The following is a 26191-nucleotide window of genomic DNA, read 5'->3' on the forward strand; positions in this document are numbered from 1 at the left end:
TCTGGACAAAACCCGGGAACCTGGGGCTGCCCGGCGGCGTCTCAAGCAGAAGGAACTGAAAGCTCGTGTGCTTCCAGGCGTCCCTGCCCTGGGAGCCTCAGCTGCCGGGCCTGCCTGCCTCACTCAGCGGAGGACACCAGATGGGGCCCACAAACAGCTCCCCCCAGGTTTCTCTTACACAGTGGACTTTAATAAAAAATAGTCACCGATAAGAAGATCCCCCTCATGACCCTAAAAGCTGAGTAAGTTGCGTCCCACAGTCAAGGCTGGTTTCTCCTCCAGATGGCGACAATGTTGGAGTCCGTCAGTGCCGTGAGGTAGGTAAAGGTGGGGTCGGCCACCACCGTGTTCACCATGGTCCTGCTCACTGTCTGGCCCAGGGCCCGGGGCTGGGGCCACTTAAGGATCTGGAGGGGAGAGAGAGGGCGCTGGGCTCCTGCTTCCTGACACGGGCCCCCGGGCAGCGCCAGCCCTGGCGGGGACCACAGTGCGCATGCCTACCTGCGTGGGGGCCTGCGGGGTGGCCGGCGGCGGGGGCCTCTGCGCTACGAGGGGCCTGACGTCGTAGATCCACACGTTGCCCTCCTCGTCCCCGCAGAGCACCATCCCCTCATCTGCCAGCACAGAGATGGGAATCTGAGGTGGGGCGGAGCTCCCAGAGGTGCAGGGTTAGGGGTGGCCGGCAGGCGACTCACCAGGACAGGTGCTGAGTGAGAAGTAGGCGAGCTCGGTGGGCGACCACTGCAGCCGGGCCAGGACCACGACGGCCACTGTGGACCGGCTGCCCCGGCCCTGCCACGTCTGGCTCCAGCTCCACAGGCAGATGGTGCCCAGGCTACTCCCTTTGGAGGCTGTCGGGGAGAGTGAAGAACTGTGCCCGGGGGCCCCTCTCTGGGCAACTCGTGTCCCACAGTGGGGACCCCTCCGAAGCCCTCGGACCTAAACCCCAGCCCAGGGAGAAGTGACCCCAGAAGGCCTGACCAGGGCCCATCTGGGTCCCAGGAAGCCAGACTGTCCCGAGCTAAGCTCGCTCACCCACGACGTCCTCGTTCACGAACGCCAGCCCGTCCACTCTCCGTCCAGTTGCCTCAGAGCCTTCAGAGAAGACGAACTCCACCTCACACACCCTGTGGGGCAGCGGAAGTGCTGGTCAGCCAGGAAGGCTGCACACAAAGGGCCGCTCGCTCATTCAGACACCTGCTGGGCACTTACTCTGGGCCCTCCCTGGCTTCCAGGGCCTGGAAGGGGGAGCCAGCACCTGAGTGTGCTGAGTCACAGGCGGTGGCAACTTAGGGGGGGCGCAGGGACATGGCTGGGAAGGGCTCCGGAGCGAGGCAGCGCTTCTGAGGCTGAGTGAGGTGAGCAGTTCACTGGCCAAGTGGGCGCTTCTAGGCCCAGAGACTTGGTGGTGGTGGTGGTGGGGGGGGGGGGGCGGTTTGCTCTGACCCTGAGGACAGTGGGGAGTGGCTGCGGGCACACTGCTTGGAGAGGCCACCCAGCAGCTACCCGGAGTCCTGGAGCCAGAAAGGCAGCTGAGTACCAACCACGAGCAGCAGACACATCTGAGACGTGGGGGAGACGCCACAGGACTTGGGGACCAGGCAGGGAGGGAGGAGGCAGGCCCAGGGCTTGACTCCCAGGTGTGGCAGGGGGACACCACCAACACCTGGCTGGACAACCGCCACGGTCTGTGCTGAGGTGTCACTACAGTTCCCTCCTGCCACCTGCCCTAAAATTCTTCCCACGCTATTCCCCGCGCTCAGGATAAAATTCAAGATCTCACCAGGGCCCACAGGGCCAGTATATCCCCTGGCCCAGGCAACCTTGCCACATCACCTTGTGCCAATCCCTCCAGTTCTCCAAGCTGTGGCCAGCTGTCCCTGCCACTGGCCCTTTGCACTTCCCCTGTGTGAGCACCCTTCCTGCCTCTGCCCACGTGACTCCCTTGGGAGTCATGGAGAGCATGAGCCTGAGGACCTGTCCATCTGCCACTGGTCACCTCGGAGTCCCCTCGGCCGCCCTGCTCCTCTCGGCGCACCTTATTCTCCTTCCTCTGTAGCTGACATCCATCGCACTTCGTGGGGTTTTAACGCCCGTCTCCCCCACCAGGCTCTGGGCCGCACAAGGTCAGAGGACCCCCGCCGAGCACTGTCTCAGGCCTTCCAGGTGATACAGAGGAGCCACACGCCTTCACCTGGCTCTTCTGGACCTTCTGGCCCAGACACCATCCCGTTGTCCTCCACTAGCCCTGGGATGTGAGTTACTGTCCCCACTTTGCGGATGACAAGATCACGTTGGGCAGAGGAAGGTCACACTGCTGGTGAGTGGCAGGACCTGGGCAGTGATGAGGTGATCGAGCCCAGAGAGGGAATGGGCCTTTCCTCAAGAGGTGGGCAGGAGGTGGGGACAGGACAGCTCTGTGAGGAGGCCCGTGAAAACAGCCTCTGGTTGCCCAGGGCAGGGGGCATGGTGCAGGCATCACTGCAGCAGGCGTGCCTGGGGTCAGACACCTGGACTGGGGGCTGCCCGGCTTCGAGGACTGGCTTTCAGGGCACCCCTGCCCGTTCTCACCTCCTCTTCTGAGGCTGGTCCAGCCGCACGTCCCAGCAACGGCAGCCGCCCTCGCAGCCGGCCAGCAGGTAGGCATCCGGGCAGGAGGCGACGGGGCAGAGGCGCAGGGCGATGGAGGTGGTGTCGAGTGTGAGCAGCTGGCTGCCGGCAGGTGAGAGGGAGGGCGTGAGGCCACAGACTCAGGTGTGTGCCCACCCCCACGCCCATCCCCCAAAGTCCTGCTGCAAAGCATCACCTGGCCTGGAATTCGTAATCATGGTTGGGCACCCCGATGTCCCAGAGTATGATCCGCTTGTCATAGGAGGCCGCTGAGGAGGGGATGGGAAGGAGAGAGGTGGCCCTGAGGAGGCCCTGCTCCCTCCTGCAGGCTGCATCCCAGGCTGAGACCACGGCCCCAAGGCAAGGAGGGAGGGCCACGGCTGGGAGAAAGACTCCAGGGCCTACCATCCTTATCTTACTCTAACCTATGTGCCCCACGCCACGCAGCCACGTCCCCCAGTCTCCGCTCAGATATCACCCTCATCACACCCAGAGGGCCAGGGGATCCACCCAGGTCCCCAGGTAACGGACGTGGCCCAGGTTGTCAGAAACCTCCAAAGCCACAGAGCAGGTTGGGGGGAAGAGACAGAATCTGAAGCCTGGTCAGTTGTCCGTGAAGCCCTGATGTTCCTACCGGTCTGCACTGACCTCGGCAGCCAGCATGAGGCCCGCCAGCCACAGGAGCTCCCTGCCATCCCAGGAAGGAGTCCTGAGGCGTCAGGCTGCAGGACGGGTGCAAAGGGAGCCCCGGAGGTTCGGGGAGGGGGTCTTACTGAAGAGGTGGGTCTCGTGTGTGGGGCTGAAACAGAGAGTCGCAATGGCCTTCTTGTGGGCCCGGATGAGCCCGCAGCAGAAGCCGGCCCGCACGTGCAGCAGCCGGACCAGGCCCCGCAGGCCTGCAGCTGCTAGCACGCTCCAGCGCTTCTTGTGGCCTGCCTGTGTGACCACCGTCAGGGCCGTCCAGGCCACTGAGAAGAACTCCTGGGGAGGGAAGGGGAGGGGTCACCGAGGGGCAGAGCTACACACGTGCACACGCGTGCAGGATCAGGCCCGGGAACGGAAGCCCAGCATCAAATAAAAAGGTCAGCTGGTGAGTAGGTGGCCGAGTCTGGCCCCCCGGCCCCAGCACTCCTACCCCCGGGAGCCAAGGCTCTGCCTGCCGCGCTGCAGGAGCAGGGCCCCGGCACTCACCTCACCGGGCGCCTTGTACTTGTGCAGTACGATGCCCGTCTGGCAGTCGATCACACACACGGCCTCCCCGCCACACGTGGCCACGGTCTGGGATGTGGCCCCTGCCTGCCCTGTTTGAGAGGTCAGCCTGGTGACCCACTGCAGCCCCCTGTCCTGACCCTGAGGACACTGAGCTCTCTGTCCCTCCCGATTCCCCCGTCCACCCAGGCGGCCCCTGCACGTGGTATTCCCAGGCCCCGTGCCCAGAAAGCTTGCCCTGCTTGTTCCCTGTGGCCCTCGCCCCGCCTGCCCCCCGAGGACGTGCCCTCGTCCCAGGCTGGCTCGAAGGCGCAGGCCCAGAGCTGGGTCTCCAGGTCACGAGGGCTGTTGTTCTTGCTGTGGCACTGCAGGAAGTGCAGGGGCTCCAGCTGCAGGGCAGTCTGTGGGAGCAGAGGGGGGTCATGGCTGCCCCCGGGCCTTGCTCCCACCACACGCCCCCTGCCACCTTGCTAGCTCACCTGGCTGCCAGCAGAGCCCACAGGGCTGCCCTCCACCTGGGCCAACGGGGAGGTGCACACCCGCTTGTTGGGAGAGACGTTGACTGGGCCATCACCTGGCCGCTTCGAGGCCACTGGCCCGGCCTGTGGAGGAGGGGGCGGGGGCAACCCGAGGGCTTGGTGACCATGTGTCCGTCTGCCCAGGGCTTCCTTCCTCCCCATCAGAGGCTGCACTGCACCTTCCCATGGGTACGGGAGGCCAGGGGTACCAGGGTCAGAGGGAACCAGCTCGAGCATAGGAGGCCGTCTCCTGGGCACACTGCCAGGACGTCTTCCTAATGCCTCCCTAGGCAGGAAGGGCCAGGGCAGGCCCTGGGAGCCCGGGAGCCCCATGGAACCACTCACCCTAGGCTCCTGGATAGCAGTGGCTTTTGGGGGCCTCTCTGAGATGTTTGCCTCATGCACCTGAGTCCCACCAGAGGCCAGCAGCTCCTCAGAGATCATCCGCACCTGGGTGGGGCCAGGCCATCAGGAAGCTGAGCACATCCCGGGGGCCTCCAGCCCCTCCCCAGACGCCCAGTCAGAGGGTGCTTCCCGAGCTGGGGAAGAGTCCTTCCAGCCCATAGGGCTTCCTTCCCTGACCTGCCCACTCCCCACATCCCCTCATGGCCAGAGACCTCCAGGGCGGCTCAGGCTGTGGCAGCCAGGGAGGAGCTGGGAGAAGCGACTCCCAGCACAGCGGGGTGAGGACATACCCTCCACTGGGTGAAGTCGCTGAGGGACTCGGGCCCATAGCGGACATCTCTGACGGCCGACCTCACAAAGTCTGCCTGGGCCTTCTCAGCCTCCTCGTCTGGGCTCAGTGCGGCCATGAACTTCTCCCAGTGAGCTGTGACCTGGCACGAGAGGGACCAGATTCAGGCTCAGCCCACCCCGGCTCTCCTGGACCTTCTGTGGCACCTCTGCCTCTAATCTCAGGGCCAGAGCTGTCTCAACCTCACCGCCTCTGGGACGCCTCCCCGAATCACAGCTTTCTCAGCTGCAGGTTGCACAAACGCAAGCAACACAGAGGGAGAGACAGGCCCTGAAGGGAGGAGCTGGCCCTGGGTAAAGTCACCGTGAAAGCGTCCCAGCCTCCCCTGCCAGGGCAGGACCTCCAAGGACAAGAGGCCAAGCGCCACAGCCAAGCTCAAAGCAACAGGTCGGGCTAGGGGCTCAGGGCCACTTGGGGTTGGGACAGAGAGCCCCTGTAACCCCCCTTGGTGTCCTCCAAATGTCCAGTTCTGTCACTCACTCCTCAAGGCCCCCGACTGCTCCCAAGCACCAGAGACACCGCCCCGCCCCTTACCCTGCTGGTCAGCTCCCGGTTCAGGTTCTCCACCTGAGAGCAAGTGGAGGAAGCGTCCTTGCCGTTGACCTTACGGAGCTTGGGCAGGAGGAAGGAAACTTTCAGGTTGTCGCTGACCTGGGGGATGAGGGAGGAGAGTGGCTCGGGGTCACCCCAGCCTGTGGCTGAGCCCGAGGCCCCAGGGTGCTGGTCCGGGATGCGGGGCCGCCCACGTACTGTCAGAAAGGGGTTGCCCTCCAGGCTGAGCTCCTCGAGCTGTGGGAACTGGCACAAGACAGTAACGTCGCCCAACTGGTTGTTGGCGCAGCGGAGGATGCGCAGGTGGGACAGGCCCAGGTTGGCGGGCAGCGTCTCCAGTTGGTTGTTGGAGAGGTCCAGCTCTTGCAGCTGCTTCAGGCGGCTCAGCAGCTTGGGGTCCAAGTGCTCTGAGAGCAGATTCATCCCTGACAGGCTGGGGAGAGGGGCAGACAGGGCGGGCTCAGGGGGCAGGCAGGCCTCCCACCCCGCACGCACGGCAGCCCAGGTTGCCTCCGACGGCTTTTGCACCTGACATTTCTCCTGCGTGCATGGCCGATCCGCAACGTTCCCCCACTTTCTTTAACCCTGTTCCTACTTTATAACTTGGGGCAGCTGGCCCCCTCCAGGATGCTTTTCCTGATCCTCTAGGGGGGCTTTCTGTGCTCCCCAGTCCTCTGTAATTCTCTCAACAGGTTGCTCCATATTCTTTCTGCAAGACTGTCTCCCTAGCAGCCCGGACCCTCTTCTGAGGTAATGCCGCTCCGGGCCTACCAGACACATCTCATAACGAGAGAACGGCGTTTGTCCCGAATGATTAAAGACTCTGTCGAACCGACAGGGTGATAACGGGGCCGGGCAGGGAGAGAGGAACGGTCCCAGGCTTTCTTCCCAACCGTCTGCCGACCCACGCCCTGGTGGAGGGCGGTGTGGCCCCGGCCCTTACTCCAGGCTCCGGATCTTCCCCAGCCGGTCGCACTTGGGTCGCCCCCGCTGGATCAGCAGCCGCGCCGAGAGGGGGCCCATGGCGAGGAGGCGCGGCCCGCGGGGACCCGATCGGCGGCACGCGAATCCGGTGCTGGCGCCGGCGGTTGTCCGATTCCAGGAGGTGGCGCCGCGCGAATCCGTCGGCGGCGGCGACCGGAAGGAAGCGGCCGCGCGGACCTCGTACCCTGCGCGCGCACTACAACTCCCAGCGGCGCCCGCGGCCCCGCGCCTGCGCCCTGGCCGCCAGGACGCGGCGATGGCGGCTGTGGCGGTGGTGGCCCCAGAGGTCCTTCGGGAATGTGGTTGCAAGGGTATCCGGACCTGTCTAATCTGCGAGCGGCAGCGCGGAGGTGACCAGCCCTGGCAGCACCAGGTGAGGGCTGGGAGAGGGGCCGCGCCCACAACTCCGTTCTTCATCCGGGGAAACTGAGGCCCGGGTTGACCGTGAAGACGGGCTCCAGATCAAACCGTGTCAGCGGCCCTGGCTATTGGGGCGTTGCGGGGTGAGGAGATGCGGGCTTCGAGCAGTGGGCCTGGAGTGGGAAAGGGGCTGGGACGTGGATGCAGTCCGACCACAGCTCACCTCTGGAACCTGGGGGGAGTCTGACAGCAAACGTAGCCCCCCCGTGTCTGGGGCTGGAAGCTTCACGGGCTCGTGGTTAGACGACACGGAGAGAGTAGGGGGTGCTGAAAACCAGGGCAGAGGGCCCCAGAAGGCCTTGGACGGAAACGGGCAAGGAGGAAACTCATTCCAACGAATTAACAGAAAAGGACTCAGAGGCTTTGAGCGGGGCAAGGGCCTTCCAGCTGGGCCAAGGCCTGGGGAAGGTGGACGATGCTTCAGGTGAGGGAGATGAGGTCGGTGGGGCCTGACCACGGAAGGCGGGCGGGACCTGTGCTGAGGGCCATGGCGAGCTCTTGAGGGTTTTAAAGGAAGTTACCTGTGAATTTTAGAAAGATCCTGGGAAGGGGAGGGGTGGATAGGAAGGAAAGGAGGCTGGGAAGCCAGTGAAGAAACTGTCACAGTGTCCGTGATAAAAGCTCAGAAGGTCCTGTGAAAAACAGTGGCGGTTCCTCAGAAAATTAAATGTAGAGCTACCATATGACCCAGCAATCCCACTTCTGGATATGGTCCCAAAAGAACTGAAAGCAGGGCTTCCCTGGTGGCGCAGTGGTTGAGAGTCCGCCTGCCGATGCAGGGGACGCGGGTTCGTGCCCCGGTCCGGGAAGATCCCACATGCCGCGGAGTGGCTGGGCCCGTGAGCCATGGCCGCTGAGCCTGCGCGTCCGGAGCCTGTGCTCCGCAACGGGCGAAGTCACAGCGGTGAGAGGCCTGTGTACCGCAAAAAAAAAAAAAAAAAAAAAAGAATTGAAAGCAGGGTCATGAAGAGATATCTGTACACCCATGTTCATAGCAGAGTTACTCACAATAGCTAAAAGGTGGAAGCAGCCCAAGTGTCCACGGACAGATGAAAGGAAGAACGAAATGTGGTCCATCTGTACAGTGGAATATTACTCAGTCCTAAAAAAGGAGGAAAGGAAAGTCTGGCACGTGCCACCACACGGCTGAACCCTGAGGACGTTATGCTGAGTGGAATAAGCCAGGCGGAAGACATACTGTGCGATTCCACTTGTGTAAAGTCACCAAATTCACAGAGACAGAAAAGAATGGTGGGTGCCAGCAGCTGGGGGGAAGGGAGGGGGAGAGGTGTTAATGGGTAGATTTAGTTTTGCAAGGTGAGAAAGTTCTGGAGATTGGTTGTACAACAATGTGATATACTTAACACGCTGAAATGTGCACTTAAAATGTGGCTGAGGATCAATTTTAAAGGTATAACGTATATGTGGTTGTATATATCTGACCACAGTTAAAAACTTTCTTAAAAAAAGAGTTTTTCAGACCTTGCCAGAGGTCTGAACTGTGCCCATGGCTGTGGGTGTGGAGGCTCAGGGCACCGCGGGGGTAGCATCTTCCCAACCTGATGGCTGAGGGACGAGTGAAATGTACGGGATGACTCCTTAACTTTCCGTGTGTCCCATGTGAGGTGCCAGGAGACAGAGACACGGTGGTTCAGGGTTGGGGTGTGGGTGCTGGCGATGCCTGTAGAACATAAAGCGGGAGGACGCAGAATTCACTGGGCAGGGAACACCTCAGACTGCCCTGTAGATCTGACAAAGTCCTGGCCAACCCAACCGGAAGCTCCGGAGCAAAGACGGCCTGGTAGGCAGTCCCACGTTGGGCAGAAATGGCCAGGCCTGTGCTGGGTCACTGGCTGGAGGCCCAGGAGAAGGGTGGCCTCTGCTCAGAACCAGAGGCAGATCCTGAAGGCCCTGCCACAGGAGGTTGTCTGGCACTCCTCTGGGTGACTGGCAAGTTCTGCTCTGTTTTTTGTGGGTTTTTTTCCCAAAATTTTATGTATGTATGTATGTATGGGGCCGTGCCACTCAGCTTGCGGGATCTCAGTTCCCCGACCAAGGATTGAACTGAGGCCATGATGGTGAAAACACCTAATCCTAACCACTAGACCACCAGGGAACTCCCAGTTTTGCTCTTTTTTTTTTTTTTTTTTTTTTTTGTGCAGTACGTGGGCCTCTCACTGTTGTGGCCTCTCCCGTTGCATGCAGAGCGCAGGCTCAGCGGCCATGGCTCACAGGCCCAGCCGCTCTGCGGCATGTGGGATCCTCCCGGACCGGGGCACGAACCCGTGTCCCCTGCATCGGCAGGCGGACTCTCAACCACTGCGCCACCAGGGAAGCCCTGCTCTTTTTTGATGGGAAATTCAGGCAGCGCCAGTGGCTGCCACAGTGTAGGGCAGGCCCCAGAGACACCCACACTGTGGCCGGAAAGGGCTTCTCCCTCTGGCCTCCCAGCATGTGCTGCTCACCTCCTGGGCAGGCCCGTGGCCTCAGCTTTAGGGCAGCAGATTTCTCCAGTTCCTGGTCAGGGCTGGCTGCCTTCACACAGTCCTCCCCTTTAGCCCTCACCAGCCTGGGGAGGGCAGACAGTGCCCCACAGCGACACAGGAACAGTGTGGCCTTGGAGGCTGTGCCCCAGCTGTGCAGCCTCGGGCTAGTTCCTTAACTTTGCTGAGCCTCAGTCACCTCATCTGTAAAATGGAGGACGAAAGAATGGTTCTGCGTACTCTCTTTCCTTTTACAGACGGGAAAGTGAGAAAGGCAGGGGCTGAGGGCCTTTCCCAGGAGGTGGCCCTGGGCAGGGGTCCCGCCTCCCTCTAGATTCCAGCTGCCTCCCAAAGTGCTGCAGGGCATGGTGCAATGCTGGCTGGGGCTGCTTCTTGGGGCGTGTGTATGCAGTGTGCGGAAGGGCTCCAGTGGCTCCAGGACCTCTGTCCCCTGTCTTTTTTTTTTTTTTTTTTTTGCCGCACCAAGTGGCATGCGGGATATTAGTTCCCTGACCAGGGATCAAACCTGGGTCCCTCGCAGTGAAAGCGCCGAATCCTAAGCACTGGACAGCCAGGGAATTCCCACCCCTGTCTTTCTTTTGCAGAAAACACACCGGTTCATTTACTACGCCGACACCGGCTGGGCTGTGGGGGCCGAGGAGTCCGACTTTGAAGGCTGGGCCTTCCCTTTCCCAGGCGTGACACTGATCGAGGATTTTGTGACCCCGGCGGAAGAAGCTGAGATGGTACGGCTGATGGACCGCGACCCGTGGAAGCTCTCACAGTCCGGGCGGAGGAAGCAGGTAGGCTGGGCCAGAGCTGGGCCAGAGAGGGCAGTCACACCACGGGGCCGTGCCAGGCTCCTGACCCCAGAGCCCCTTTGCTCACCTCCCTCTCAGGGCCTTCCTTTGCAGCTACCTTCCACCACTCCCCAGAGCCATTAGGCGACAAGCCTGCCGACTGGGGCGAGGGGGGGTGGGGGCAGGGCTGCTGAATGGGGTGTGTTGGGAAGGGGCAGGGCCAGGGGCCTGGGCATGGCCTGCTCACCTTCCCATGAGGCAGGGCTCAAAGGCAGACGGCCACTCAGCTGTCTCTGCCCTCTCCCCAGCTGGCCTACTGCTGGTGACCCTCACAGAGGGTTTCTCGAAGGCTGCCAGTTGCCCCCCATCCCCCTACCCCCCTGTCCAAAGTTCTCCCTGTCAGTTTCTAGTCTCCCCAGCCCTCTTCCCACTGATACTTGGACCTCCAGATCCTGAACCTTCCCTTGCCGGGCATCACAGTCCCCTCCCCCCTGGGTCCGCTCTTCTCCTTTTCCGTTCCTCACCCCCAGCAATCCTCGCCCCCTCCAGGACTTGCGAACCAGCCATCGGCCACCTTTCCACATTCCCTCCCCTTCCTGTCATGTGTCCTCACCCATCTTCAGTCCTGTGACCAGTTAGTACAGGCACTTGCTCAGGTGCCCCTCACCCTTTCTCCTCTTACTTGTGCAGGCTCTTTCCGCTCACCCACAGCCCCGGTCGGGTCCAGCACCCGCGCCCCCTGCTGGCGGCCGCCCCGGCTCTGGCTCTCCATCCCGAGCCAGGCCCTTCCCACTCGGCCGGTCGTTCGCTTTGCTGCCCTCTTTCCAAATCTCTCCTTCCCCTCCTCACTCCCCGCTGACGACCGGGCCTCTCTGAGGGAACAGGTGCATCTACAGAGGTTCCCTTCTCGCCTGTGCCCGGCTTCTTCCCGAGCCCCACTCCAGCTGCACACCGGATGCTGCCCCTCTCCTCGGAACGCCCCCTTCTGTCCTCAAGGCTGGCTCTTTCCCACCGGCCTCCCAGTAAGCTCTGTCTCTCTGTCTCTGCAGCAGAGCTTCTCAGAAGAGCTCTCCGTTCTCTTCAGGTCCTCTCCTTGCTGCCGCTTAACCCACTCAAAAACTGCCTCCATCGCCCACCTCCTGCCTAAAGCCAGTGGCTGGTTCTCAGGCTCAGTCCTCAGGCCTCTCCTTTTCCTTCTCCAGACACTCCTTACTGATCTCAGTGAGGCCCGGCCCCGCACGTCGGTGAGTTTGGGGCTCCCGCACTCGTATCTCCAGCCCTGGCATCCCTGAGCTGAGCTGTGGCTCCACCTTGGCAAATTCCATCTTTCACCTGCTCAGGCCAGAAACCCTGGATCTTTCCATGTTCCTCTCTTTCATTGGTAATTCCTGTCAGCTCTGTATTCCTTCAAAACATATCCTGAATCTGAGAACACACACCCCTTGCTGCTGCCACCACCTGCCTCTAGCACTTCCTAGGCAGCCCTCGGTCCTTCTCAGTTGGTTTCAGTAGGGAGGAAGTGATCCCACTGACATCCGGTCAGATAGAGTCACTGCTCTGTTACAGGCCCTCCAGGCCTCCCATCTCAACGTAAACACAGAGGCCTTACCGTGCCCCAGGAGGCCCTGCACTGGCCGCCAGCCCGATCTTTGTCTTCTCTGCTGCTGTCTGCTGTCCCCACGGCAGTCACCCCCACCTCCTGGGTTCCTCGGAGTCTCCTGGCCGCAGCCCACCTGTCCCAGCCTTTCTGCCTGCTGCTGCCAAGGAGTTGGGGTGGCCCGCAGGAGCCGGTGGGCCCCGGCACTGAGCCATGCGGAACAGGGAAGGAGAAAGACTCCAGCAGCAGATGGAGCCACCCTCCACGAGGCAGGGACCCGAGGGAGCAGGGGTGCAGCTAGATGCCCCCCATCCCTCAGGCCACAGACCTGAGGTGTATCTACAAGGCTCCTCCCTAGGGTGTCTTTGTTTTGTTTTTTAAATAGAAGCCACGCACCATAAAATCCACCCATTTCAAGTGTATAATTCACTGGTTTGGTTTTCAGTGTATCCACAGTGTTGTGCAACTATCGCCACTGTCTAGTTCTGGAACATTCTCATCACCCCAGAGGAAATGCGTACCCATTACCAGTCAGTGTGCATTCCCTCATTTCCCAGCAAGCACTAATCTACTTTCTGTCTCTGTGGATCTTCCTCTTCTGGACATTCGTATACCTAGGATTATGTAACGTGACCCTTTGTATCAGGCCTTTCACTGAGCATCATGTTCTCAGGGCTCATCCCTCTGCAGCCTGTATCAATGCTGCATTGCTTTTCGTGGCTGAATAGTATTCCATTGGATGGATGGACCACTCTTTGTTCATCATTCATCTGTTGGTGGACACTTGGGTTGTTTCTACTTTTTGGCTGTCATGAATAGTGCTGCTGTGACTAGTCTAGTACAGACTTCTGCACGGATGTGTGTTTTCAGTTCTCTTGGGTGTGAGGCTAGGGGTGGAACTGCTGCTGGGTCCTGTGGAGACTCTTGTCCCTTGTGGTCCTGAAGCCCAGTTGCACCCAGTGTTGACCAGATGGGTAACGCTGCCGTGGGCTGGCCTGCCCTGCCTCGTTCGGCTCCTTCCTGACTCCCCAGCACCACGTCCTGGGGACGCCACCCATGCATGGGCCTCTTGTCTCCAGCTCTGCTTCCTGGGGTACCTGGGCCGAGACGTTCCCCCGATGCTTCACATCCCCCTCCCCTGCTTTGTTTTCCTCCTGAGCATTTACCGCCATCTGATGTTTGCTGTTTATATTTATCTCCTTGGTGTCGGCCTCCTCCTGCCAGAGTGTCAGCTCCGTGAAGTCCGAAATCTTTGCTGGTCTTGGTCACTGTGATTGGATGCTTCAGCCCTGGCGTGTGATGCCATTTCTGTAAACTCAGACAATTTCTCACTTCCTTTTTGTCCTCATCCTTCAGGACTACGGCCCCAAAGTCAACTTTCGGAAACAGAAGCTGAAGACCGCCGGCTTCCGGGGCCTCCCCAGCTTCAGCCGGGAGGTGGTGCGGAGAATGGGCCTCTACCCCGTCCTGGAGGACTTCCGGCCCGTGGAGCAGTGTAACCTGGACTACTGCCCGGAGCGGGGCTCGGCCATCGACCCGCATCTGGACGACACCTGGCTGTGGGGGGAGCGGCTGGTGAGCCTCAACCTGCTGTCCCCCACTGTGCTGTCCATGTCCCGGGAGGCGCCCGGCAGCCTGCTGCTCTGCCTGGCCCCGTCCGGCTTCCCGCAGGCCCCGGTGGAAGGCGCGACGGCCCCCGGCAGGTCTGTCCCGTGCCGGGAGGTGGAGGTGGCTGTCCCCTTGCCCCGCCGCGCCCTGCTGGTGCTCACGCGCGCCGCGCGGCACCAGTGGAAGCATGCCATCCACCGCAGGCACATCGGGGCCCGCCGCGTGAGCGCCACCTTCAGGGAGCTGTCAGCCGAGTTTGGCCCCAGCGGGAGGCAGCGGGAACTGGGGCAGGAGCTCCTGCAAACCTCGCTCTCCTTTCAGGGGAGACCCACGTGAGCCGCCTCCCCGGGGACGGGAGCTGGCGCCAGAGTGGACCATTAGCCGGCATTGAAGGGGGCGCCCGGCCCGAGGGTCTTTCTCAGGTCTTAAGAGGAGACTGCTTGACACCCTGGTGCCCGGCAGCGCGAGCCCTGTCCGAGAGCTGGCTCGACGGGAACGGGCCTCAAGTCGGTCCCCTTTGACCTGCGCCGCGGCCACTTGCCTGGGTTGTTTAATTTGTCACAGCTTGAGGGCAGTGGCATACTTTGAGCTTAAAAATCGTTGGTACCACTTCAGGTCATTTTCTCCTTTATCTGTCTCTCTTAACAAGGTTGCCCGATGTCCCAGTCTGCAGGCCCTTCATTTATTTATTTATTATTTTTTATTTTATTTACTTTTGGCCATGCCACGCAGCTTGCAGGATCTTAGTTCCCTGACCAGGGACTGAACCCAGGCCCACGGCAGTGAGAGCGCAGAGTCCTAACCACTGGACTGCCAGGGAACTCCCAGGCCCTTCATTTAGGGACCGTGTTGGATTGGAGAACAGGATGGGTAGAAGATGTGAGGTTATTACTGTTACTACTGACTTCAGAGCTGCTGACAGCTTCAGAGTTGCACTCTGCCCGGGTCATGCTTGACCCCATGGGGTGCAGGATACGGAACACTGGTGACCAGCGGTTGGCAGGGAGGGGCTTCCAAGCATCACCTCTCTCCACAGTGCTCCACCAGGAGCAGAGAGCAATTCATAACTTAAGTACTTATTTATTCAGTTCAGTCCAGGGCAACTGTTTTAAAAATCCATACACAGGACAGGGGGGTGTGCACACCGCGTGTGGTCTCCACAGCGTCATGCATAATGAATTACTCGGCACAAGACAGGTGAGCAGTGCAGGTGAGCCTCGATCTGCTCAGGCTCAGGCAGTTTTATCCTCAACAGACCTTCCTAGAAGACACTGAAATACATTCTGCCCTGGCAGTCTGTCTAAAATAGAAACGCTGGAGTTTTGAAACTCCTGGTCAGGTACTAAACGGAGACCGTGTTCCACTTTGGAAGGGGCCTCAGCGTATCTGCGGGCACTTGTTTGTATGAGCACCAGGAAGGCTCTGCTCAGAGGAAAAACAGGGCGAGCCCACGCTGGCTCCGGGGCGGCCTGTGGCGCCTCTCCCTCAACACAGAAAGGCCACTGCACTTGGAACCCCCTTCACAGTCAGGTTAAGCCTCCAGAAACCAAATTTCTAGCCTGCAATTTGTTTCCCTCCCCTCCGCAGACTGCCCTGCTGCAGCTCCAAATGGCAGCTTATCCTCCAGTCCTGAGGGCGCCCCCCTGATCATCAGTCCCCAGGCCCACAGTCATCTGTGTTCTCACAAATTCAGTTTGCCTCATGCCTCTGGGAACTAGAAAGGCTGGAGCTGGGAGAGCTCGCTGGAAGAAAGAACAAGAAATTACAAGAACATTATTCTCCTCAGTGTCGAAAATGTGATTATGTGGCATCTTTCCTACCCACGTGGCACTGTCACTGGGCACCTAGTGTCTGACCCTGATGTGGCCAGGCTAGAAAAACTCTGCCCATGGGCCAGGTGTAACAGCTGGCCCCTGGCTGACACCCAGAGTGTGCTCGCCGCAGTCTGGGGAGCTCGGCACTCCGTGGGTCTGGCACACGGGGCAGGGGCACCAGATGGCCCAGGAAGGTGGCCGAAGTGAGCCCAACAAGGCCCTCTCGAAAGCCTGAGGCCAGAGGAAGGGGCTGCCGTCCCCTCCCAGCAGTGGGGAGGAGCCAGCCTGTCTAGTCCCTGCCAGGACACAAAGTGGCCGTCTTGCAGTGCCGCTGACATTCTTTTGCAAAGCAAACACGTTACACCAGACGAGCCTTTTCAGCAAGGCTCTGGGAGAGGAGACATGCGCTAGGGAGCAAGCAAGTCACGACAGATGTCTGCAGAGGATGCGAGGGACACGCCCTTTGGAAGGCGCTAGGGCTCTCCTCCGGCCCAGCAAGACACGATGTCCAGGCTCCCCGTCAATGTCGTGCCTTGCACTGGTGGTTCTCAGTATTCAGTTACATGTTAAGGTTCAGCTTCTCAACAGGATGTCACAGTCCCAGAAACCTCAGCCAGGCCTGCCCGCACTGCTTGGTACAGGCAACCCAGACCTCACAGAGATATCAGGCTGTGGACAGAAATGCCGTCAGAGCATGAAGTCCAGTGACTGAGAAACAAAAGAAGAGGCACCACTCTCTGGTGGCTGCTGGCCAGTGTGGTAAATGTGGTTCTTAAAAGCGGCCCGGGGCGCAGCAGGCTCACACGTAAGCCGAGCTGTAGCATGTACGTGTTTGGTCCAAGAACATGGGCTCAGGTCTACCAGACGCCCTTCTGAAAAACACCGGAACCTGTGCTGTGCACGGCTGCATAGAAGTGTGAGCTGGGCCTGTGCTTGCGGCCAGGAGGCCCAGGAGGGGAGTGCTCCACAGGGTCTCACCTTCCCTGCCGTCATTATAAGCAGGACCCACGTTTGGCCAGGGCTGGCCGCTGATGCTACCACCCACAGACCAGGCCCGGCCACGGCCTTGTCTAGACAGGAAGTCCCCCGGCTGCCCCCTCCCGCTGCCGGGGACCGCAGGCAGCAGGGAGGTGGGTGGGCTCGGGTGCCTGGGCGAGAGTGCCCCTGCCTTCTGCAGCCACAGCCCGGAGGGTCAGCTGGCGGCTCAGGGGACAGTCTGTGGCCGAGAGACGGAGGCCTCTGGACTTTGGGCCCTTTCCCCAGCCTGGTGGCCTCGCTGGGTCAATGTGGCCAAGGATCCAACTGGCAGGGAAGAGAGAATCTGAGCCCAGTGTGCCTCAAAGCACCCCTCAGTTAACAGCCACCTCCAGTGGGCGCCCACAGACTGGCCTCCGCCCTTGCATGGCTCCCCCAGGGCCTGACAAGTCTGACGCCTGCTGGGCCACGTGCCCTGGGCTCCTGCCTTCCTTCTCCAGCCCCACGAGCCAGGCCGCCCAGCTCCCTCCAGGGCAGGGAGGGAAGCACCAGGGCAAGCTGTAAGCCTGTGGCCCGTCTAATCGTAGCAGGGTGGTACCATCAGACGTGCCACCTGGCTGCCACCAGCCCAGCTCAGGAGTCACGGGGCAATCCCTTCCCCGAACCCATGGTGCTACCCCGACTCTCCAGGTCCCTGCCAGGCTCCCGGCCCCCGCCGGCCGCTCGCCCCAGGTCTCCGAGGTGACCTGTGACCACCCGGTGCTACTTGGAGCCCAGCCTCCAGCCTCAGGAAGTGCCCAGGGCCAAGGACTCGTCCTTTCTTTCCCCTGAGCTCTTAGCATCAGTCTCCCGTTTAACTGAAGATTTCCATCTTCTGAAGGAAAACGATCCAGGTCTTACAGCATGAAGACAGGAGTAGAACTTTGGTCTTGAACCACCTGGCAGTGTCTCCGCAGCCCCGTCGGCAGTTTGCATTTCTGAAATTCCCCATACCGCAAGCGAGTTCTGTTCCCTCCCAGCGAGGCGTGGACGCTGAGCTGACGCGGCTGCGGCCGCGGACACACGGCGTCGGCCCCGCCCGCCCAGGAGCGCACACGCTCACACCACCTGCAGGCTGCGCTCGTGCCCATCCAGCTGCACTTTGAGCTTGTGCAGCTCCTCGATCTCGCGATTGTGCCGCTCGGTTTTGTGGCGCACCAGCGAGCGGTAGAAGTGGATGGTGAAGACCACGAAGATGAGGCCCACGGGCACCATGATGATGGTGGACACCAGGGCGGCCTGCCAGCCCGTGTGGCCCCCGGGGCCAGGTGGAGGGCCGGGCTGGTGGCGCGCGTCCACGGGCAGGAACTTGATCCAGCAGAGCAGTACCACTTCGGCCAGGAAGAGCAGGATGCCCAGCACGGTGGAGAAGCCCCAGGCCAGCTCGATGTAGGGGTGCATGCGCTCGTGCGGAGACTCGCTGATGGAGTTGAGGTTGTGGATGTTGCTCACGGCCTCCACGTTGGGCAGGATGCACGTGCTGACCAGCAGCGCGAACAGGTGCACGGCCACCAGCACCGTGGTGCACGCGCTGAAGGCGACGAGCAGCGGCCGCGGGTATTGGTACTGAGTCTCCAGCTGCACCTCCACCATGGCCACCTGCAAGGCAGAGGGGGCGCTGGGTCGGGGCGCCCACAAAGCAGAGGGCGCCCTCCTCGATGATCAAATATTTTGAACTTTACTTTTTTTTTTTTTTTTTTGCTGATTAGCTAAAGAAGATCTCATTCAGGGAAAAATCTAAAAAGTACAGAAGAGGCCAGAGAAGCACTGGGCAGGGCGGTGATCGCACCCTGGATGCCAAGAACGTAGGTATACTGGGGTACCGGGCTCTGGCCCAGGGCAGAGGCCACGCTTCCCTGGGAACATGCAACTTTGCTGTTGATATCAGAGCCGGGCTGCAGTGGAGCTTAGCTGCAAAACAACTGATGTCTCTCAAAAAAACAAACCTGACCTTTCAAGAGGTAAAAAGAAGTAATGATGGAGGCTCCTGATGGTCCCTAGGCTCAGAGCTGTACACTGGACGGCCTCACACAAGCCACAGGGTGCCTCTCAGCTGAGGCCAAAAGCAGGAGCGAGCAGCCACCTCTCCAAAGGCCGGGAATGGTCATATAAATGACAACAACGGTGAGGAGGGGAAGCTGGGAAGGGGCTGGGCTGGGACAACTGAGCTGAATCAGCGGGCGCAGGAGGCCAACAGGAAATATGTAAAAAGCGTAAGTCAAGAGACAGCAATTCCCAAACATCATTAGAGACGTGGAGGCGGAGGGGCTGCCAGGGTTTGTCACAAGCCCTTTGCAGTACTTAATTTTAAGCTGCGCATGTGCTAACTTTGAAAAAATAAAAACGACTTTTAAATGAAAGGGAATAAAAGGCTCACAGAAGGGCCAGAAGCCCCTGCTTATCTCTGTAGCAGTGAGTGTCTATTTAGGCTGGGATCTGCTCACCACGAGCCCTAAGGGGCTTTCGAAGTCCAGACTGGGCGCCAGGCTCCTGCCACGCTCCCCCAGGTCACACCCAGTCCACTCCCCTGCAGCCCACATCCCACCCCAGCTCTGTGGACCAACCCCAGTGGAGGGTTTAGTCCAGGCTCACCAAGGGCCTTCTTCCAGGCACCCAAAGGTAAGAAATCACACCTGTCAAGGAAGGGGGAACAGGGAGGCAGAGAGAAGCCAGAAGGCTTTTCCACTCACACTGTTTGTCTCCTAGAGGTGAGCCATCCCTTTTTTGCTGTTGTTGTTTTGTTTTGGGCCGTGCTGCACGTCTTGGGGATCTTAGTTCCCCAACCTGCCACCAGCCCAGCTCAGGAGTCACGGGGCAATCCCGTGGGAACCCTGGAGCCACAGCAGCGAAAGCGCCAAGTCCCAACCACTGACCATTGGACCGCCAGGGAACTCCCAGAGCCATCCCTGTTTTAAAAAATTTACAAGAAAGATTTCATAACTTCTAACAGCTACTGCCTCTTCGAGTGAGGACCTCATCCTCTCACTCCGTCTTCAGTGAAGATGGAACATTTGGTAGGTAAAAAGAAGATATGCCAGTCCTAGTGGACCACAGCTGAACAGAAACTCAGCAGTGATTATTGCTCCAAAGAGACAGCAGCCACACTTCTGAGAGGAGGGGTGGTCCTTTCTCAGTGCCCTTTTAGCCTGGGTAGGCTTTTGTGACCACAAAGGATATGGCCCAACAAAAAAGGATGTTGTAAACTTCAGAGGGTGCAGAGATGAGAAACAAAGACGATTAAAAGGCCTATGAGGAAAGCAGTTTTGTTCCACCTCAAGAGGAGAAAAGGCCAAAGGCCATTTTTCAGTGTATTTATGCAAAGATTTTTATGAAGGGGTCCTGGATCACTGGTTCTCTGTGTTAGGGGCAGGATAAACATGAAGAAATAAGCTTAAGGTCAGGCATAAGACTTGCTGGGAAAAGGAGCAGCTCTGCAATTCTAATTAGGGAATACGTAATATGGAGAGGGAACTCTACCTACAGAACGGCCTGTGCATTTTTCCATGACCCTGCCCTCATTCCGCTATGGTCTCCACAGTGGCCGTGCTGATACTAGCTGACGATCTGTATTCATCACTTCTTTCTCCTGGACTGCTCTACGGTCTGAATAATCATCTGCTTTACTGGGGTCTGTGGCTTCTGAAATGCATCCCCAACAGCTTAAGGAAGCACTTGCTGCAGAGGAGATACTCCACAAATGCTGAAGAAGTGAATTATTATAATAATTCATTATTATTGAGGGAATAATAATGAATTATTATTCAACGGTTACTGTCCTCATTCTAGGGCCACTTCACAGCCCTGAAGCCTCAAACTACTCCTCCAGAATTCACTCTTTGCTTTGCAGCTTCACTCACAGGGCTTGTTTGCAAATTTCAATGAGGGGTTTTGTAGCCTTCAAACTCCGGTGAGCAGACTCTTCCCTAAATTTGGAAGTCCAAATGTTTGGAAGACCGGGGTCTCAAGGGACAGCTGCAGACGGGAAGTGATTTCCGAGACCCAGGCCCCGCACAGAAAGGAAACCGTCCTACTTCATGACATCATGCGGTACTTCTCAGTTAGTTTTCCAAAGTTAAAAAATATATAATAATAAATATAGGCCAGAAACATTTAATGCAGTACACGCATAGTCCTGCTATGCATTATGCCCTACCGGGGGGGGGGGGGGGGCAGCGAACAAGATCTAACTTTAATGGTGACGTCCAAACTTCTGCTATTTCTTGGAGTTAAGCTTGAGAAAATGTTCCTCTTTTAATGTGATGGAAGGAAATCATTTTGAGCCAAAGTTATGTCCCATATGATTGTACACTTTTGTAATTACGTTTTAAGCAGTAAAATGCAGGACGTAAATAAGCCTTTGCTTTGAACTACAGACCTCAACCCAAACTGACTGCCCTCTAAGCATGGTGACCTCTGTCCTGCCCTGCCTGAAGTCACGCCCTGACTACACGAGGTCTCATTTTTCCACGGGTGACCAGTGCCGATGACGGGCAGGCCCTTGTCATGGGAGTGGCCGCACTGGCTCGCTCGGACAGCTTTTTTATTTTCTGCGTATCCATTTGACAGCTGAGGCTCTCGGATATGGAAAAACAATTGTTTTTACATTAAAAAAAAAAATGGCTTCCAGCCCAATAGGACCTCTGAGCAGACAACAGAGAAAGAAAAAGGAGGGGCGGCCGCAGTTCTCTCTGGGAATCCGGAATCCTGACATCCACCCTCTCTGGGGCAATCCCCTGAAGGGATGAAGGTCTGCAGGCTTTGAAGTCAACAGGGGATGTGGCCCTTTTTCAGGGCCCACGGTTTTTCCCCAGACAGACTCTTGTCCTGGGGGATGACTCAGAAGGAAAGCACAGCCGGGCAGCCGGGTGTCAGGCCAGAGGCTCTGCTTTGTCACCCCAGAGACCACGTTTGGGAGCATCTGCGTCCCCAGCTGGGCTAAACTGAGCAAACGTAACCCATGCCACAGTTTCTGCTCAAATTCCCAAACTCTTGGGTGGTGCCTGAGATGTGCAGATGTGGGGACTTTTCCCCGGGAAACCTTGTACCCTGAAGCTATCTTAATTACCCCCACTAACTTCCTTGCCAAGTAAATACTGTATGTGAACGTGAGAGTGGGCTTTCTGAGGGCTCTGGGGCTTGGGGACTCCCCTGGATGCCCCAGGCCACCCCTCCAGTTGCCAGAGCAGTCCCCTTGGAGGAGGTGGGACCTGGGCAGAGACTTACTAATGGTCCATCCTGGCTGGGCCCGGAGGGAGTGCTTTGCTCCCTGAAGCATCACAGGATTTCAATTAGCAAAAGCCCACTTCACAGGCTGTGTTTCCCACCATGTGTTTCCACTCACCATGGCAAAGCCCGAGAGGAGGGCGGACGTCCGGCTGGAGGCCTTCAGCTTGGCCCTGCTCAGGTAGAGCTTCCTCCAGGAGAGGGCCTGCACAGAGTGGTGGTTGGAGGTGACCAGTTCCAGGTAGCTGCGGCGGACCCAGTCCCGGTAATCCATGCCCTTGTGGCCGGGCTCCGAGCAGGCGGGAGTGGAGGGGTCCACAGGTACGTTGAGCTCGGCGCTCATGGTGGGAGCCAGCCTGTGGGTGGCAGAGACACACTCAGGCATCCCAGAGGGTTCCCGGGGCCTGGAAAAGCCAGAATCCAAGTCCCTTTAACTTTCCCTGGGGGCCCACAGTATACACCCTGTGCCAGGGCCATGGGATCCAGGGGTGCACGAGTATGGGGCCCTGGCCTCTGAGGCAGTCCTCACACAGGAACGTGGGGACCACCTGCAGGAAAGGAGGGGCAGGAGTGCATCTCCAGGAACCATCGCAGCATCCGGTGTTCCTCCACAAAGCAGGAATCTGGCCTCCCACCCCGAGCTCAGAAAGGCTCCCACTGAGTGTGGCTCTTGGGTGAATGGAATTCCAAGGTTGACCAAAAGCACCTAAAGACTCCTCAGAGGTGCACCTATCTTCAGGGAGTAGGGAGTGTAGTAGTTAGGAAGCTTTTAGGACCTAAACTTCTGGATTTGACCCTGCCATGTGAGCGTGACACCTGACCTTTCCAACCTGCTTATCTTCACCTAGCGACATCCCCACCCTACCGGGCTCTTAGACAAGAGAGTGGAACCAAAACTGCTTTCCAACGGCCAGGTGCCAACCATGAAATCAACATTTCGAAGCAGCCGCTAAGTTCTCAAATCCAACTTAGATTTTAATCAGCACGGTTCGCCCTGAAAATACCTGGTTTGTATAACTAAGGCCACATCCAGGCTGCAATGGAAACCTTCAGCAAAATGAAAAACTGAATTGGCCAATTGACGTGAGCATGGTTTTTTGTGGGGTTTTTTTGTTTTTGTTCCGAGAAATGGAGGCTGGAGACCCCTCGAGTATCCCAGTAGACATCTAGTTTGACAATAACACACGATGAAGATCAGAAGGGCTGATCTGTCAAGATTTGTGAATTTAAACCCAAATCTCCACTAATCCAAATAGGGGATTGGGTCTTGCGTGGCCCAAGGGGCCGGCCCATGCAGCAGCCCGCGGGATCAGCTCGAATTAATCTGCAGGGCAGGCTTCAAGGACACAGGCACCTCACAGCTCACTTGGCATCAGATATTAACTTGTACCTTCAAGCCCGCATAGGCCCCGTAAAAAGCCTTCTTAAGGCTACCACAAAACGGAGCAGTGTTCCCAGGTTCCAGGGAGCCTGGCTGGGGGTGGGTGGGTGGAGTAGGGGGTGTTCACCAGGGTCAGCGGCTGAGGAAATGCCCCACACTTGATCTGTCCACGCCAATCCCTAAAAGGATTCTCTGGGAAGGTCCTGGGGCGGGGAAGGCCTCTCTCTTTTGGGGTGCCTTCCTCTTTGTCTTCCACCAGGCTGCGGAGGCTCGGCTTTTACCAGCCAATAGGGCCCCGGGAAACAGTTCTGTGCTCTTCTATTTCTGCCTGGGATGCCAATTACTAGGTCATTTACAGGAGGGCCGACTTGGGAACCTTGGTCACCCCGTCCACATCTGCAGCCAGCAGCACTGCTTGCAAGCACTTCAATCACAGGAATGTCCCTTCCCCTGGGGAGAATTCAGAGAAATGTTGTTCACTAACCAGTCCATTGGCTGGCTCCAAATAATTTAGAATGGCGTCATTTGGAAATACATTTTTTTCTCATTTTCTCCCCCTACGTATCAGAAGTGAGCCCACAGGTATGATGAAGACACTGTCCAGTGTGTGGTGGGGTGAAAGGCACAAGCTTTGCCCCCTCAGAGGATCCATCTCTCCATCCTGCATCCAATAAATGCTTCCTGAGCCCGAAGGTAAGACTGCATTTGGTACTCAAGGATCAAAGATGAAAGGTGAGGATGTCCCGTGGGGGAGTGAGATAAGGGCAGGGGGATTCTCATCCAGTGAGTTAAATGCTGCTTTAGTGGAGGGGGTGTGAGGGCTGAGGGAGTGCAGGAGGGGCTGGCTGCCTCTACTCTTAACCCGGGAGAGGGGCCCTGCTAGGGAGCCAGGACAGGGACAAGGACATAGGTAGTGAAGGTAGCATTGGCAAAGTGGGACCCTCCCTCAAAGACAAGACGCTGCCCACATGGGAGCTTCTGAGAGGCAGGGCAGAAAAGCTAGCTGCAGAGGGGGTCAGGGAAACGGGGGTGGAAGGCAGGATGCAGGGAGTACGTGGAGCCTGGAAAGCACGACTGTGCTGGACTTGCTCTGGAGCTGCCCGGATGCAGGGGCTTGGACGAAGCTGGTGAGGGAACAATGCAGGCTCAGTCTGGTCTGTGTGCTCAAACCTTGGCCGACTGGGAGGGGCAGGAGGGCCTGGTGGCCTCCAAAGGGATGTATGGGGTGAAGAAGAGGGAAGCACAGGGACCATCAATGAATGAGAGCTGAGCTCAAATTGGAAAGTGGAGAGCTTCATGGGCAGTGAGGTCTGATGGTGGCCTCTGGGCCATGGTGGCCTCTGGGCAATAGGCAGGCCGGCCTCAGCCCTGCAGATGTCCTTCGAGTGGCAGGGTTTGGGAAGGAAAGGCTGTCTGTCTGCTTGGAGCCTGGGTCCTGAGGCAGGCCTGTGGGTCCTGAAGACAGAGAAGCCACTTCCTGCAGAGGGAGCAGCCCTGACTGGATTCAGATCCATCCGCACCCTTCAAGCCCCAGCGTCCTACCCTGGGCCAGGCCTCCTCCCCCTGCCTCCCCAACTCCAGGGGCAGAGTCTGGTCCTCACACTCCCGGGCTGGGCTCAGGCAGGGGGTGGGGTGGGTCAAGATGGAGCCCTGCGTTTCTGTCAGGTGGCAGAGGCTCCAAAGGATGCTCTCCTGGCTGAACCTTGTGGGTTTTTTAGTTTTGTTTTCATATAAGGGGCAGTCAGAGAAAAGAGGTCTTGTAGCATAACAGTGATGCTCTCTCTAAAGATTTGCTATTCTCCTTGGCAGGGCTGTTGGAAACATTTCCGGGCGGTAGGTTTTGGGGTTTGCCTGTCTTAACTTCCTTTAAACATCTGGGGCACGAGCAATGGCGAGTGCCACGCAGAAACGCCTGTTTCTGACTCTCTTTTTGTCACACCCGTGCAGGGCGGGGGCCCAGCCCCTCCTGCTCCCCTGGGTCTCCTAGAGGAGTCCGCCTGCATCCCTGTCCCTTCCCCTCAGGAAGCCCCAGCAGCCGCAGGACCCGCATTCTGCCCGCACCCGCGACCTGAGTCCTCTCGGCGCCGCACCCTGCCCGGGGAGCCCGCGGGGTTGAGGTCACCTGGCCGCCTCCCAACCCCGCAGACGTCGCGCGTCCCAGGCCTGCCCAGGAGGAAGCCGGTCCCCTCCCCCGTCGAGTCTCCTGGTGCAATTCCAGTCCCCCGCCAGACCCCCCGCGGCGAGCACTCACCGAGCTGCTCTGCCCGCCCGGCCCGGCTCCGGCTCGGGCTCGCGGCAGGCGGCGCTGGCGTGGCCGTGTGGCCGTGTGGCCCAGTGGCCCTGTGGCCCGGCCGGGGCGCCGAGCGCGGCCCCCACCCTCCTTCCGCCCGTCCCTCGGGGTCCCCCGGCCCCGCCCCCGCCAGCTGCCCCGCCCCCCGCCGGCCCGCCGCAGCCGCTGCCCGGGCAACGGTGCGCCGCCGTCACGTGACCGGCCCGCGGGGGCGCTGTGGGCCACGTGACACTGCGGGCCGGCGGGGGCGGGGCTCGAGGCCCCTCCGGGGGGTCCGGGGGGTCCCGGGGGTCCCGGCTGCGTGGTTGCTGCTCCCGCCAGGGCACCAAAAACCCGCGAAAGGTTGCTCATGTCTCCTGCTCCCTGGGCGCGCCGCGGGTAGCAGTGAGCAGGGATCCGCGCGCGGCGGCTAGGAGAGCCGGAAGCCTGGGCATCCCTCGCTCTCCCGCCGCGCCGGCCGCACGAGCGCCCTGGGCCCTGGCGACAGAACGGGGAGGCTGCGCTTTCTCTGCCCCCTGGGTCTGGCCAGCAAGTCCAGGTCAGGGTGAGCCCTGCTTAGCCCGAGGTGTGGGGGTCTGAGCGCCGAGTGGGAGCACGGGGTTCCAGGGTGAGCCCCGGAGGACGTCCGGGACCGGTCACTGACCCGGTGGTGGGGTGGGATCCCGTTATCAGACTGCAGGGTGTGCGGGGGTGGGGGCGGCGGGGGGCTTGGGGAGAAAGGGTGTAAGGGAGGCTCTGTCCGGGGAGATGTGGGTGGCCACGCCCGAGTTTGCCGGGCGGACGGTGGCACCAGGCAGAGCGCGCCCCGGAGCTGGTCGCCCAGACTGCACCCTCACCCAAATTCCCAGCGAGACCTTCCGGGTCCTAACCCGGGTGCAGCATGCTTGGCGCGCCGAAAGCTGTTCTGAGTGGGCAGAGCGCTGGGGGAGAAAGT

At 59.4% G+C, this 26191-nt stretch overlaps 3 protein-coding genes across 5 annotated transcripts; 1 reads left to right on the plus strand and 2 right to left on the minus strand.

Moving 5' to 3' along the window:
- Positions 1-6752, minus strand: LRWD1 (leucine rich repeats and WD repeat domain containing 1). The gene is made up of 15 exons (XM_032604395.1): positions 6587-6752; positions 5842-6076; positions 5626-5742; positions 5033-5173; positions 4683-4787; positions 4299-4421; positions 4106-4220; positions 3802-3911; positions 3384-3591; positions 2807-2879; positions 2572-2712; positions 1036-1127; positions 696-851; positions 502-614; positions 1-407 (listed from the first exon to the last, which is right to left on the minus strand). Exons 1-15 carry the CDS (start codon positions 6664-6666, stop codon positions 261-263), a joined length of 1956 nt encoding a protein of 651 aa, XP_032460286.1. The 5' UTR covers positions 6667-6752; the 3' UTR covers positions 1-260.
- On the plus strand, positions 6645-15316 carry ALKBH4 (alkB homolog 4, lysine demethylase). Of its 2 annotated transcripts, none has more exons than XM_032604396.1 (3): positions 6645-7000; positions 10136-10333; positions 13284-15316. In XM_032604396.1, exons 1-3 carry the CDS (start codon positions 6665-6667, stop codon positions 13869-13871), a joined length of 1122 nt encoding a protein of 373 aa, XP_032460287.1. In that variant the 5' UTR covers positions 6645-6664; the 3' UTR covers positions 13872-15316. The 2 variants fall into 2 exon arrangements, with proteins under 2 accessions (XP_032460287.1, XP_032460288.1); XM_032604397.1 differs by lacking the exon at positions 6645-7000 and adding an exon at positions 8069-8298 and having other exon boundaries at positions 13284-14203.
- Positions 14600-26191, minus strand: ORAI2 (ORAI calcium release-activated calcium modulator 2). 2 transcript variants are annotated; one of them, XM_032604399.1, is made up of 3 exons: positions 26094-26191; positions 21705-21942; positions 14600-17962 (listed from the first exon to the last, which is right to left on the minus strand). In XM_032604399.1, exons 2-3 carry the CDS (start codon positions 21927-21929, stop codon positions 17423-17425), a joined length of 765 nt encoding a protein of 254 aa, XP_032460290.1. In that variant the 5' UTR covers positions 21930-21942; positions 26094-26191; the 3' UTR covers positions 14600-17422. The 2 variants fall into 2 exon arrangements, with proteins under 2 accessions (XP_032460290.1, XP_032460289.1); XM_032604398.1 differs by lacking the exon at positions 26094-26191 and adding an exon at positions 25219-25353.

Source organism: Phocoena sinus, chromosome 15, assembly GCF_008692025.1.
Source record: "Phocoena sinus isolate mPhoSin1 chromosome 15, mPhoSin1.pri, whole genome shotgun sequence".
Taxonomy (NCBI): domain Eukaryota; kingdom Metazoa; phylum Chordata; class Mammalia; order Artiodactyla; family Phocoenidae; genus Phocoena; species Phocoena sinus.